Source organism: Martes martes (genome assembly GCF_963455335.1).
Source record: "Martes martes genome assembly, chromosome: 5".
Lineage (NCBI taxonomy): Eukaryota > Metazoa > Chordata > Mammalia > Carnivora > Mustelidae > Martes > Martes martes.
Window position 1 is genome coordinate 60,815,637 of NC_137892.1, and position 16,036 is coordinate 60,831,672.

The 16,036-nt window shown below is 39.1% G+C and overlaps 1 protein-coding gene across 2 annotated transcripts in view; it reads right to left on the reverse strand.

Annotated features, from left to right (window-relative positions):
* The window catches only part of RASGRF2 (Ras protein specific guanine nucleotide releasing factor 2), a gene marked incomplete at its 5' end in the record, with an annotated part of 256,694 nt that overhangs the window by 156,305 nt on the left and 84,353 nt on the right, over window positions 1-16,036 (reverse strand). For both annotated transcript variants that reach the window (XM_080803329.1, XM_080803328.1), the window contains one exon: window positions 1,684-1,831. In XM_080803329.1, coding sequence (XP_080659455.1) covers window positions 1,684-1,831 — 148 coding nt within the window. The remainder of the gene's footprint in view (window positions 1-1,683; window positions 1,832-16,036) is intronic.

Below are 16,036 nucleotides of genomic sequence, written 5' to 3' on the forward strand. Positions count from 1 at the left end.
TCAAGACCAGACAGCTGCTCCACAACACTTAGTAATCAAATTCACTAGACTACCCCTCAACCGTAGGCTCTTATAAAGGTAAGAACCTGTACAGATGTACTATAAACAGACATTTAAAAAATAAGAGTCATAATTGATTCCTCTGACCTGTCTTTCCGTTTTGTCACCAATACCAAATACACATTTCTGCCATTTTCCGGCAGAGATGTGGGAAAATAAAAGGAGTAAGAAATAAATTATTGTTTCTGCCAACTGGCCACAAAAGACATACCTGCTACTGACAGTCTGGGGCTGCAATCTATATCCAGACTAAAATTAGAACACAGTGAAGACAGATAAGCACGCACAAATAAAGACTGGGGAGCACTGCTTGGTGCTGACTGAGTTTCTCTTGTGGAGTAAATACCAACCTCCTTCACTCAGCCGACACGCATCTGCTCTAAGCTTACTGTGGCAAAGAAAGAACACAATAATTTTGTTTTAAATTACAGTGCCTGATATAGCCTTTTAAAATGCAGGTTTCTTAAGTTTTCTGTTGTTGTTTTCACTATATCGGATTTCAGGGTTGAACTGGGACGTTAACAACACTAATGATACGGTGAACATGGTCTGCAATCAGATCCCAGGTACGATCAGCGTGTACCCTTGCTCTGTGAACTGGAGGTGACGTACACAGGCAGCAGGAGGTGAAAACCCCTCACAGGATTCAGAGTATATCTTAGAGGAAGGTGTGAAGAAACAAAAAGGAAAACATTCTCCAGTGACTATAAAAGTGACAAGAAAGTTACCAAGAATGAGGACCCTGAATTGTTCTGTCAAGAGAATACAATTAGTGGTAGGTTTCATTCTGTTCTATTCTTCTCTTTTGAGGCGAAGAGAATGCTAATGCATCCCTAGTTAGAAAGGGGGTAAATCTTGTTTTCTACATTCCTCTTCAGTTCTCCAGTTATTGTCTGCTTTCCATGAGGAATAATGGGACAGCAAGGAAAGGTACCCTCGGGTTTCTGTATAGAGACAGAGGCACCTGTGAGTATGGGAGGACCCGGGCCAACCGCCATGGCTGCTGATGCCATGATCATCTTCTGTTCTTACTTGGCACAATCGCACAATCTGGGGGTGCACGACCCCAGAAGTTCACTTTTGGAGGCTGGGGGATGGAGGCGGAGAGAGGCAGGAATGACAAATTCAGGAAAAAGTGTACTCTAGAAAATGTCTTATACTTTAACACAAATGTGCTTTTCAAAATTCTAGAGGGGAGAAAGTTGGACTCCTTAGATACAGAAGCAGCAAAGTCTTTCGGACTTCATTTCTGCTCCTTCCTTAGTTGCATTTGGGATTGTAACTGAATCTATGATAGATTCACAGTTATCATTACTACAATATTCAGTCTACAAACAATTACATATTAAGTCAACTCTTGGTTATCTGATCAAAGGAAGGACATCAGGAGCACAAAATAATTAAAAAGCAGCATATTAGCCTGGTATTTTTTGTAGCATATTTACTCAACCCTAACAGACTAGATACTTTCCTAGCATAGATCTCTAGTCTGACCATGTACATGTTGACGCCAAAGGAACTAAGTTTGGGATTCAAATCTTGCCCTGATAGGCCTTACGTAATTATGAGGAGATGACAATAAATGTGAAACAATGGGGAAAGAATCTATTAACCGGGAAGTACCTCTGATTTAAGTCTTTCGATTTCTGTGTCTTGATCTTCAAGTTGATGCCGGAGCTGGTTAGCTGCAATTTTTTCTGTCTCTACGATCTGAACTAGGTGAATGTACTTCTGCATTAACACTTCCCTCTCAATCAAAATGTCTGCATAACTTAAGAGAAAATTACACAGTTAGTCAATGAGATACTCTTCTACTGCAATTTCATATAGAACAGTATACATTATGTTTTAAAAAGAAGCCATAAATGTAGATTGTTGGCTAACTCTCCTTCATGTAAATATTAACTTTGGGCTGACATTTGGTATCATTTAACTATACAGAATTCAAATCATCATTTTACATATCCTTTACTAAGCTATGAGTTCAGTTAACTATATAGAGTTTGGATCATTACCATTTTTCATATCCTTTACTAAGAGTTCATTTAATGAATTTTACCACAATTTTACCATATACATCAGAAAAGTGCAAAGAAAATCTATTGTTTATAAAGAAAAATATGCATCTTCTTTAACAAAAGCTGAAGTCTTGATGGTACACACCTGGTTCCCAGGGATGATATTCAAAAATATCTCACTGGGTAAGTCACTAGCCAATCAGAACAGACCGGCCACCAAACGGAATGACTGCAGAGACCATCAGGATAGGAACTGGCTTGAAAAAACTATGATGCCTCTTCCAGTGACCACCAGCCCTGCTTGGCTCTCTTTAGGATCGTGAGACCATCGCTACCTCTTTCAAAAGTCAATAGAAGCAAAGATTTCATAATAAAAATAAGTACAGATTGTTGGGCCCTAACACCATCAGCCTCCCCTGTATCCATTCCTTTGGTCAAGTGTGGTTAAGGCAAAACTCTCTCTTAGATTTTTATTGACTATGTAATTCTGTAGCACCTGGAATTTTGCCTCTAGATCTTCTTACAACCTTTGAAGTAGTAAAATGTATGTTCCTCCATTTCCCAAATGATATGAAAATAGTAATAATTAATAACTACTATTTATTAAGTGCTTGGATGTGCCATATATATTCTCATTTCATCCTCCCAGCAACCCCAGGAGATAGGCTTTATCATCCCAATTGTACACAGAAAGATTTTAATCTTCACAGAAGTCACACAGCTAGTAGTGACAAGGCTGGGATCAAATCAATTTACGTGTGACCCTCAGCTTACGGTCTTCACCACAAACTAAACTGTCTAGTAAGAAATAGTACACTGGATATAACCAAGAATGCTGAAGAAGACATGTCTTGAGATATCTGCCCAATTTTGCGCTCACTTATCTCTTACCTCTTCTTTGAGAACTTGGGCCATAGCAGCCATGCTTATACCATAAAAATCTGTCTTCATGACTACATTACACTGGTCTAAAAAGAGATAACTGGCCCAAACTAAACAAATTCATCTTTCTCCTTGGAATCTGGCATTCTGTCTCTTATCTATTTGCTTGAACTGATATAAGCTTGGAAACTCTGGGGCACCTCGGTGGCTCAGTGGGTTTAAGCGACTGCCTTCAGCTCAGGTCATGATCCTGGAGCCCCAGGATTGAGTCCCAACACCAGCTTCCTGATCAGCAGGGAGTCTGCTTCTCCCTCTGACCCTCTCCCCTCTCGTGCTCTCTCTCTATCTCTCTCAAGTAAATAAATAAAATCTTTTTAAAAAAATTTAGTAAGCTTGGAAACTCTGGGTACCATTGTTGGGCAGCCGTATTTGGACATACCCATGCGAAACGAAGTGAGTCTGCTGAGAAACAAAGTAAGCAGATGTTCAGGAAAACAAAGATAAGAGAGACAGGAAGGTAATGACTATCTGGGTTTCTATCAACTTTCTAGTTTCTGGTTCCACTCCCTCATGATATCCAAATATAATTTTTACTCTTGGGTTCAGTAAAATATTATAATTTCTGTCAAATAAATTCTCTGTAACCCAAACTAGTTTGAAGTAGGTTCGTGTTACTTAGAACTAAAAGAGTCTTAAAACAATTTTAAAATCACAATTTTAGTTCAATTATCTCAACATCCTCAGCACTTACATCATGTGTGCTATTAGCGTTAGAAAAAAACACAGTGTCAGCAATATTTTAAAGTCACTTGTTCTAAGAAATCACCCTAAGAAAACAGAGAGAAAGGATATGTAAGTGTAAGTGGGAAGAGGGTTTAAAAAAAAAAAAGAAAAAAAAAAAGAGCAGAGTCTTCATAAAGATGAAGGAACTTTAAAAGGAGGAAAGAATAGAACATGAGAAAAGTAGTTATTATAATAAAAATTCTCCCCTTTCTCATTGATTTGATTAGAAATATGCCAACTTTATTACAAATATACTGAATCAGCATTAGATAGCAAAAGAATATTTTTTTTCTCTTATAAAAAGAAAATGTCCAATCCAGATTATGCAGCTGAGTTCATGCAGACTTATTACCAACATCTGTCTCCCTTCACTTCCAAGCCCCCACTGAAGTCCTAGGAAAATTATTTTCTGTTTAAAGAAGGAAACCATAACAGCATTATAAAACAGGAAAATAGGCCATCAACAGATCAGAAGTTGTAAGAAATTCCATGAAGAGAAAAACCGAGTAGAATCAGAGTAGTGGGAAATGCAGAGTAGAGGAAACCACACAAGGAGACACCTTGCATAAGCACGGCTCCCACCAAGGTGGCCAGAGCTACAAGCTTGGAATCAACACATTCAAAGAAATGGAGTAAGTAAGGGGGTAATCATTAGGGTCTCTCATTAAACAGGTGCCTTTGCAACATCTGCAAGTTAGGCTTCTCCTTTTCCCAATTCCCAATGTAAAGAAATAAAAGGTAAAACTGGCAGTAGTGACATGCCCCCAAGTCACAGCCCAAGATCTGCCCTCTGTCTGAGGAAGCTAGATGTGGAGAAGACTCCTAATGAGGAAGCTAGTCACAGAGAGAACAGAGCTTGAATCTACACCAGGCCTCCACTGTTGACCAAGAGAGAACCAGAAAAGGATCAGCTCTAGGAGGGACTAGGAATGAAATACATGTATTGTTCTTTTTTTGTGAACAAATGACCACAAACTCCCTGGTTCAAAATAACACTTATTTATTATCTCGTAGTATCTGCGCATCAGGGGTCCAGGCTGTTTAGCCAGGTCCTCAGCTCAGAGTCTCATAAGCCAACCATTTTGGTGTCACTCAAGGTGCATTCTCATCTGGAGGCTTGATCGGGGAAGAACCCATTTCCAAGTATTTTAAATTGTTGGGAAATTCATTTTCTTGCAGGTACAGAATTCATGCAGCTTGCTTCCTCAAGGCCATCAGAAGAGCATCTCTGACCCCAAGGAGGACCCCAGTCCTTCCTTGAGGGCTTCTCATGGATTAAGACAGGCCCACCCAGGAAAATCTTCCTTTTGTATAACTCAAAAGGAACTAACTTAGGACCATAATTATTTGCAAAATCCCTGTTGTCATAAAATGTAACCTAATCAAGGGAGTGACTATCTCAGCATGTCTTCCATATAATAATGGCTAGTAGCAAGTCACAAGCTCCAACCATGCAGATAAAAGACATGGAATTACACAAGAGGGAATTCCAGCCAGCCTCCCCACTGTCTGCCCACATACCTGAAAAGGAAGCCTATGTAAGTGACACAGATGCAGAGTAAACCCAGGCCCACTACCTGCAATAACCCCTAAAGTCTTTTCCTTAGAAACAAAGATCACTAGAGACTTGGAAAAAAAAAAAAAAAACCAACCCCAAAAAGTAAGACTTCTGAAGTAGGCAGCATTTAAGTTAGCCCTTAATGATCCCTTCCTTCTGGTATTCATGTCCTTACATAACCCCTTCCTCCTGAGTGTGAGCTGGACTTAGGTGACTCGCTTCCAAGGAACAGAATATGGCAAAAGTGATGGAACAGCACTTCCAAGATCAGTTTACAAGGAGACTCTGGCTTCTCTTGCTGTCTTGCTAGTTGGTTCTGAGGAAGTCAGTGCCATGATGTAAGCTGCTATATGGAAAGGTCCGCATAGACAGACACTGAGAGAGGCCTCAAGCCAATAGCCAGTGAGGAAGTGGCTAATAAGGAAGTGAATCTAGCTAACAATCATGTGAGTGAACTTGGAAGAAAATCCTTCCTCTTTTGAGCCTTCAGATGAGACCACAGACCTGGCTCAGACCTTGACTGTTGTCTTGTGAGAGATCTTCAGGCAGAGGCACCCAATTAAATCATGCTTGCATTCCTGACCCACAGACACTGGGAGGACAATAAATTATTCACTGTTTTAAGCACTGTAGGGTAAATTGTTACACTGCAATACATAATAAATACAGCCCCAAACGAACAAACAGAAAAGATACTAAGGAAACAAGCCTAATTCAAGCAACAGAGATTTATGATCTGCAGAGAGACAGGGAAGAATACTAGAGTCATAAGGCAAAAAGAGGCTGCTATAGAAAAGAAGTAACCAGATAACAAGAAGAGTTCTTGGAAACAATGATTATTAAAATTTTACAGGTCAGTGAATGAGCTCATTGACAAAGCAGACATGGCTGAAAACTAAGCTAGGTGAGTGGAGACATAGAGAACACTGAACAACAACAACCGCAACAAAAACACAGAGAACAGGCTGCGTGGGTGGCATAGTCGGTTAAGCATCCAATTCTGGGTTTTGGCTCAGGTCGTGATCTCAGGGTCATGAGATCGAGTCCTGTATTGGGCTCCACGCTCAGCATAGAGTCACTTAAGACTCTCTCTTCCTCGCCTCCTGCCCCTCCTCCTGCTCATGTGCTCACTCTCTCTCTCTCTCCAAAATAAATAATCTTTTAAAAAACCACAAAGACATTGGAACTATAGAAGAAAAATTGAGCGACACTGAGTACAGGTCCAAGGGATTGATATCTACCTTACGGGAGTTCTAGGAGGGGAAAAAACAGACACCCTCTCTTAACTGAACATGGCACAGCCCAAATAGAAAGGATAATCCAAATGCCAGACAGGATAAATGAAAACATTTCACACCCTGATATACCCCGGTAAAATATCAGAGATCTAAGGATAGGAAAAAAATATAAAAGCTTCCAAAGAAAAATCACAGTTGATCTAAAGAAAGCAGCAATCAAGATGACATATTTCTCATCAGTAACCTGGGATGCCAGATCACGGTAAAGAACTGAAGAAAAAGTATTTTGAACCTAAATTTCTACATCCAGGCAAACATCAACCAACCAGGTACCAGTTCAAGACAGAAACAGTTTACTAACAATCACATTTACTATAGGAGGAAAATTATGAGGAGGCTTTCCAAGCAAACAAAACAGAAAACAAAGATAAAAGCACAGAATCCAAGAATACAAGCCAGATGAAGTAATGGGATCCAGAAAGAAATTAAAAGTAAATGTAGGCAAGCTTCTCTTTCAAGGAGCAAGTATTCAATTGCATATGATTATACTTGTGGAACCAAACACCAGTCTTGATATTTGGTACATATTTCTAAAACTTGACTTTTTATTTGCGTTCTTTATTGGTTTGGGGTTTTGTTTTGCTTTTTTAACTTTCAGATTCAACAGGGGCTTAATTAAATTAAGGAATGGAAGTTAAGTGTTTAAAAGCTTATAAATAGAGAAGAAATAATAATGAAAGGAATAAAATCTCAAGGTTAGTGGAAAGAACAATAAAGACACATTAACTATCTGAATTTACTTACCTTTCATAGAAGAGATTCAATACACACTGCTCAAAGTTGATAAACAGAGTTACATTATTTTAAGACATAAGCTCAACCAATTTAAAAGCCAAGAATATGTAAGTAACAAAAACAGAGATCACAAAGGGAGAATAGGTAAGAGGTATTGTAAAGGTTTTAAATTCCTCATCTTGGGGCACCTGAATGTCTCAGTGGGTTAAAGCCTCTGCCTTCGGCTCAGGTCATGATCTCAGGGTCCTGGGATTGAGCCCCGCATCACATCGGGCTCTCTGCTCAGTGGTGAGCCTGCTTCCCCCTCTTTCTCTGCCTGCCTCTCTGCCTACTTGTGATCCCTCTGTCAAATAAATAAATAAAATCTTTAAAAAAATAAAGAAGTTAAGGACATAGTAGAATATATGAATATAATATATATAAGAATATAATCTTCTTATAATATAAGAATATAATATATGAACAACTACTAAAGGTGGGGGAAGGACCTACTTAATTAGAGAAGTAAAAATTGTTTATCAAGTTTGGTCAAGAGCTTTAGGAACAATAATAATCTGCACTGGCAACAATAGGACAAAATGGGTCCTCTGTACTGGAGTGAGACATTCTAGCAGACAGCATCACAGTCACGATCATGACAGGTTAAAAAGCTCATATCCCTTGTCACAGTCATTTCAATTATAATAATCTAGCTAAGGAAAATAAACAGAGACTTGCACAAAGACGTATCAAACAGTAAGATGTTCATTTGTTAAAACCAGTATAAGAAAACTGAAATAATCTAAATATAGATGCATATAGTATGGTAGATGTATAGTTACAATGGAATGAGGTATAGTTATAGTTATAGAGGTAGAGTTACAATGGAATGCTACAAGCCACTTAAAGTCATATTTAAAAAAAAAATAGTTAACATAATGGGACATACTCAAGACACACTAATAAATTAACAAAAAAGAACAACCCCAGGAGATTAAAGTAAGTATAATTTATTGGAGCAATTGTAGGTTATTTTTAATTACTTCTTTTATGCTTTTCTGAATTTTCCAGCATCTCTATAATATTAAGAGGCAAAAAGAAAATGTGCAAATCCTAATGTCAGCTACTTACTCTACGAGGTGGGCTTATGCAACATTTGTTCCTTTTTTTGTTTAAAGATTTTATTTATTTATTTGACAAAGAGAGAAAGACACCGAGAGAGGGAACACAAGTGGGGGGAGTGGGAGAGGGAGAAACGGGCTTCCCACCAAGCAAGGAGCTCGATGCGGGGCTCGATACCAGGACACCGGGATCATAACCTGAGCTGAAGGCAGACAGTTAAGAACTGAGCCACCCAGGCACACCTATTACTTTCTTTATATGTTTCTGTGACTCTAAATTCACTCTCTCATTCACTATTATTGAATGTTCTTACGTACCCAGAAACTGTTGAAAGCACTGGATACAGGAGTAAACAAAATGGGAAAACAAACAAACAAAAAACCTGTGCCCTCATGGAGTTTACGTTGTGGTAGGGAACAAGAGACAATAAAATAAAAATTTAAAATACATAGTATGTTACCTGGTGATTAGTACCTTAAAAGAAAAAGCAGGATGGCGGGGGAGAGTATGATAGGAACTGGGAGTTACAAAGGGTATGAGGAAGGGTCTCCCTGAGAAGATGGTACTGGAGTCATGACCTGAAGATGTGAGTCATGTGGCTAGCTGGTTGGAAGAATATTCCAGGGAGAGGAAACAGCATGTGCAAAAGCCCAGTGGTAGAAGCAGGCCTGGCTTGCCTGAGGAAAGGCAGAGTGGTTAGCTTACTAGAGGGGAATAAGTTGGAGGCAGTAGAGGGAACAGGAATCTAAAGCAGGTAGCGCCCTGTACACCAATATAAAGTTTCAGGTTTTCACCATGAAGGAGATCCAGAGCTTTGACCAGAGGCATGGCAAGATCTGACATTTTCGCAGGATCACACCGGCTGCTGTAATGGGAAAAGACAGAGGTGGGGGGTCGAGGACCAGGGGAGAAGAAGGGAGACCAGCTGGAGGCTCCACAATAATCTAGGCAAAAATGTTAAAGATCAGTTCGGCACCTGGCATGAGGCCTGGCACAAAACAGTCATTCAAATACAGGTCCTTGTCAAATGAAAAAAAAGTCATCTAACAAAAAATAAAAAAGAAAAAAAGAAAGAAAGAAAAGAAAAGAAAAAAAAGTCATCTAAGATTACCGACTTTGCATGCTTTATTCTTCTTCACATAATAATTTTCATTTCTCATAATTTTCAAGTCATTTGATTCATTTAATTGGTTCTCCCTCGTTGATTACTCTTACCAGGATATCTTCTCAACTTTATATCACAAAGCTTTCTTTATTAATCCTGCTAGTAAATGGATTATGACAAATCAACTGGAAATGCTTCCATTTGATATAAGAACTTTCAGAGCATTGGTATTTCTATTTTACTGTATTTCCAATATATGCTCTATCTGATTAAATTATCCAGTTGCTCAAGTTTAAGAATTTCTGCCTCGGGATGTCCGTTATCACCACTGCTGTTCAACATAGTACTAGAAGTCCTAGCCTCAGCAATCAGACAACAAAAAGAAATTAAAGGCATCCAAATTGGCAAAGAAGAAGTCAAACTATCACTCTTTGCAGATGATATGATACTATATGTGGAAAACCCAAAAGGCTCCACTCCAAAACTGCTAGAACTTATATAGGAATTCAGTAAAGTGTCAGGATATAAAATCAATGCACAGAAATCAGTTGCATTTCTTTACACTAACAACAAGACAGAAGAAAGAGAAATTGAGGAGTCAGTCCCATTTACAATTGCACCCAAAACCATAAGATACCTAGGAATAAATCTAACCAAAGAGGCAAAGAATCTATACTCAGAAAACTATAAAGTACTCATGAAAGAAATTGAGGAAGACACAAAGGAATGGAAAAATATTCCATGCTCATGGATTGGAAGAACAAATATTGTGAAAATGTCTATGCTACCTAAAGCAAGCTACACATTTAATGCAATCCCTATCAAAATCCCATCCATTTTTTTCAAAGAAATAGAACAAATAATCCTAAAATTTATATGGAACCAGAAAAGACCTCGAATAGCCAAAGGAATATTGAAAAAGAAAGCCAAAGTCGGTGGCATCACAATTCCAGACTTCAAGATCTACTACAAAGCTGTCATCATCAAGACAGTATGGTACTGGCACAAAAACAGACATACAGACCAATGGAACAGAATTGAGAGCCCAGAAATAGACCCTCAACTCTATGGTCAACTAATCTTCGACAAAGCAGGAAAGAATGTCCAATGGAAAAAAGACAGCCTCTTCAACAAATGGTGCTGGGAAAATTGGACAGCCACATGCAGAAAAATGAAATTGGACTATTTCCTTACACCACACACGAAAATAGACTCAAAATGGATGAAGCACCTCAATGTGAGAAAGGAATCTATCAAAATCCTTGAGGAGAACGCAGGCAGCAACCTCTTTGACCTCAACCGCAGCAACTTCTTCCTAGGAACATCACCAAAGGCAACAGAAGCAAGGGCAAAAATGAACTATTGGGATTTCATCAAGATCAAAAGCTTTTGCACAGCAAAGGAAACAGTTAACAAAACCAAAAGACAACTGACAGAATGGGAGAAGATATTTGCAAACGACATATCAGATAAAGGGCTAGTATCCAAAATCTATAGAGAGCTTATCAAACTCAATACCCAAAGAACAAATAATCCAGTCAAGAAATGGGCAGAGGATATGAACAGACATTTCTGCAAAGAAGACATCCCGATGGCCAACAGACACATGAAAAAATGCTCCACATCACTGGGCATCAGGGAAATACAAATCAAAACCACAATGAGATACCACCTCACACCAGTCAGAATGGCTAAAATTAACAAGTCAAGAAATGACAGATGCTGGCGAGGATGCGGAGAGAGGGGAACCCTCCTACACTGTTGGTGGGAAAGCAAGCTGGTGCAACCACTCTGGAAAACAGTGTGGAGGTTCCTCAAAAAACTGAAAATAGAGCTACCCTACGACCCAGCAATTGCACTACTGGGTGTATATCCTAAAAATACAAACGTGGTGCTCCGAAGGGGCACGTGCACCCGAATGTTTATAGCAGCAATGTCCACAATAGCCAAACTGTGGAAAGAGCCTAGATGTCCATCAACAGATGAATGGATAAAGAAGATGTGGTATATATACACAATGGAATACTATGCAGCCATCAAAAGACATGAAATCTTGCCATTTGCAACGACGTGGATGGAACTAGAGGGTATCATGCTTAGCGAAATAAGTCAATCGGAGAAAGACAACTATCATATGATCTCTTTGATATGAGGAAGTGGAGATGCAAGGCGGGGGGGGGTTGGGAGGAGGTAGGAAAAGAAAAAATGAAAAGATGGGATTGGGAGGGAGACAAACCATAAAAGACTCAATCTCAAGAAACAGACTGAGGGTTGCTGGGGGGAGGGGGGACGGGAGAGGGTGGTGGGGAAATGGACATTGGGGAGTGTATGTGCTATGATGAGTGCTGTGAAATGTGTAAACCTTGCGATTCACAGACCTGTACCCCTGGGGATAAAAATACATTATATGTTTATTAAAATAAAAAAATAAAAAAATAAATTTAAATTAATCTCACAAAAAAAAAAAAGAATTTCTGCCTCGTCTATTTATTATTTCTTTTTATGTTTAACTTTTTTTGTTGTTGTTACTCAGTTTAACTTCTACCAGGGGAAAAAAGTAGTCTTTTCACTGCCAAGTGAAATAAATAAAATTAAGCCACAGGAAATCAACATGATGAAAGCCAAAATTCGTGTGTCCAGTAGCAACAGATGGTAAGTTTGAGGTGTGTGTGTGTGTGTGTGTATATATAGGAGTAAAATACTCATGTGTAATATTTATAATCAAAACCAAGACACCACTATTCCATATGGGAGAAAAGGAAACACTCCAATGGAGTGAATCCTCAAGAGCCCAGAGAAATGCAGTATAAAATCATAGGCATTAATTATTTTTACAGAAGAGTAAAAATTTTATTAACTTCACCAGAAATGGTTAGATGGGCCAGGACCTCATCCTAGCTACTCTGATTGAAGACGTAGTTGCTAATTAGATAGATAGATAGATAGACAGATGGATGGAGAGATAGTTACAATGAGGCGGAGGGATATAATATGCTAAATAGATATGCTAGTGAGCTATACATAATGAGAACTGTAACAAAACCTAAACTGAAAACTCGTATTATAGGTGGCTGAAGAAAAACTCCCACTAGCTCCAGGATTATACTCAATTTTACTGAGAAAACTCTTTGGAATCAGCATTCCTCCATTCGGGGGCATCATGATGTCTCTGGAAACTGGGAAAAACCAGTCCTGGACGGCAGCAGTACAGTTCCCATCCAAACAACAGTGAGCACTGGCAGCAGCCCCCTCATCCACGCAAGACCCTGCCTCCCCAGCTTTCCTCACAGCCACTGCGGGAATACTGTCATCCGCTTTTTCTGGCTCACAAATCCTCTTACCGGGACAGCTCTGCTTCACTGGCTAATCAATACCTGTTAGATGTCCTGTTAAGGTGTGGTTCTAACCTATACGCCCCCCACTAATCCCTTCTCTCACTACTGGTAGACTCTTCTCCTAACCTTGTCCCCTTTACAATGAATGAAAACTCAAACATCTCTGTTAGATCAAAAAGAGGAATAAAATTTAAAGACTCTAAATATTTCTCCTTCCTCCCATTTCACACTTAGGCATTCATTACTTTACCATCTAAGTTCGGGGCATGTGGGAAGTTGTCAATAATCCTTTCCAAAACACTATTAAATATAAAAAAAAAACAAGGAAAATATTATTATAAGACAATATAACAGAAAGTCAATCATGGTAAAATAATCACTTGGGGGCAGAGAAATTTTAAGGAACACAGACTTACTTCCTTTTTTTTTTTTTAAGATTTTATTTAATTATTTGACAGAGAGAGACACAGTGCGAGGGAACACAAGCAGAGACAGAGAGAGAAGCAGGCTTCCCGCCGAACAGAGAACCCAATGCAGGGCTCAATCTCAGAACCCTGGGATCATGACATGAGCCAAAGGCAGACGCTTAATGACTGAGTCACCCAGGCACCCCTTACTTACTTACTTCTAAAAGCAAATATATTTAACAGTACTATATTGTAAAACTAAAGAAAATGTTTTATATCATAATTGTATTGATGATTCTCTCCTAATACTGACACTTTTATTTCTTTACAAATATGCATAAATAGTATTGGTAAAATTCTCTTTTTGATAGCAAAAAAATTCTTTAGAGAGAGTATATATCTAACTATATTCATTGAACCCAAATGGATTAAAGGGGTTTATTTATAAGTTCTTATATTCAATTTCTACTACATAGACTCTAAATAAAATAGCAATGGAAACAGGTGTTGGTGAGGATGTGGAGAAATTAGAACCCACACAAACTGCTAGTAGAAATATAAAATGGTGTGGCCACTATGGAAAATTAGTTTGGCATGCCCTCAAAAAGTTAAACATAGAGTTAACATATGATTCAGTAATTCAACTCCAAGATACATCCAAGAAATCTCAAAACATATGTCCACAAAAATGTGTACACGAATATTCACAGCAGCATTGTTAGTAATAGCAAAAAGTGTAAACAATCCAAATGTTCATCAACAGAAGAATGGATAAACAAAAGGCGGTATACTCATATAATGGAATAGTATTCTGCCATTAAAAAAGGAACAGGGGACTGATTATGCTACAGCACGGATGAACTCTGTTAACGTTGTGGGAAATGAAAAAAAAAGCCAGACACAAAAGGTTGTATGATTCCATTTATACGATTTGTCTGAAATGGTGGCACCTGGGTGGCTCAGTCAGTTAAACATGTGCCTTCGGCTTAGGTCATGATTCTAGGGTCCTGGGACTGAACCCTATGTGGGGCTCCCTGCTCAGCAGGGAGCCTGATTCTCCCTCTGTCTGCCACTCCCCCTTCTTGTGCTCTCTCTTTCTCTGTCAAATAAATAAATAAAATCTTAAAAAAGAAATGTCCAAAATGGACAAATCCATACACGCAGAAGGTAAGTCAGCGGTTGGCTAGGGGTAGGGAAAACGGGGAGTAGGGAGTGAATACTAACAGGTATGGGGGTTTTTTTTGCAGGTATTAAAAATGTTCTAGAATTAGATAATGGTGATGGTTACACAACCTGGTGAGTATACTAAAAACTGTTAAACTGTATGCTTTAAATTGGTGGGTTTTATGGTATATGAATTATATCTCAATTTTTTAAGTATCAGGTTTTTTTAAAAAAAAGCAATATAACAACCTCCCCACCAAAAGTAGTATTTGTACTGGGTTATAATTCAAAAACTCTTTCTGTCAAAAAAAATGCCATATTACAAGAACAAGACGAAAAAATGATTCAAGGGAATTTAGAACAAATACAAGGAGGTAATATCTTTATCATACAAAGAGCTCATAAACTGATAAGAAGGACACCAATAGAAAAAATGAGCAGTGGACATGAGATGACAATTCATACAGAGAACATAGACAAATATTAAGAATAGCAAAAAAAAAGTTTCCCTAATAATCAAAGAAAATGCTCATTACACCAAAATACCATTTTTCACCCATCAACATAATACAGATGTTTAAAAAAATGATTCCAGCTTTCTCATGTCCTAGTGGAGGGAGATTAAATTGGTACGCACATTTCGGAAAAGCAATTTGTCACTGTGCCAGGAGCAGGAGATAAGAGGTGAGCAGTACAGATCTGCAGTGAAGGCTGACAGAGAGAAACAGACATAAACAAATCAATGCAATTATATGCAGGGACTTGAAAAGAAATAAGGGGTTACAGTGGGAGCCCAAAGAAGGGAATGGTTGGTCCTTTCTACAAGGGGGAGGAAGAGGACCAGGGAAGGTGATGCAGATGATTGAGAGCTGAGTCCTGAAGGACAAGATTGTTAGTCAGACTGAAGGGGCGGTGCCAGCACATTCGAATCCCTGGGTGTGGTACTACAGCTACAACCCAGGACACAGGGGCAGCGTGGAGTGAGAGGTTCACAAAGGTCCGCTCGGGACGGGTCTTGCTGGGACTGGATCACTCAATCCCAAGTCTGGGGACAGAACAAGAGTATCAGTCGAATGAATACAATTTTTTTTTTCTGAAAAGCAACATGAAAAATCATTATACGATTCTCTCTATCCTTCCATCTGGTTAAAATTTTCTCTAGTAAGAAATAAATGGAAGATAATAACCAAAACAGCTAAGAGGAGCCCTGGAGTTCTTCCAGGAGCAGATGTTATTTTCAGAAAGGGTACTCTGGTGCCCTGGGGAGGAGGGATTAGGAGGCAAACTTCGAAGAGAGACAGGTGAGGTGGCTACGCAGTAAGCCAGGCAACTACTGCTGACACGGAGAGGAATAAAGACCAGATGTTCCAGGGCTCAAATCTCCAAGCACCCGAATGGATCTGGGCCGTGAGGGCAGAGGGTGCAGGATGGTGCCGGCTTGAGTGACCGAGTGGATGTGTACAGAAGACTATACTGTCGTACGAAGAAGGGGACAAGAAGGGGACATGGAGAAAAATATGAGTTTGGCTTTGGACTTACGAAGTATCACGTAACTCTGAGCACCCAAGGGGAGAGGATATATAGATACAT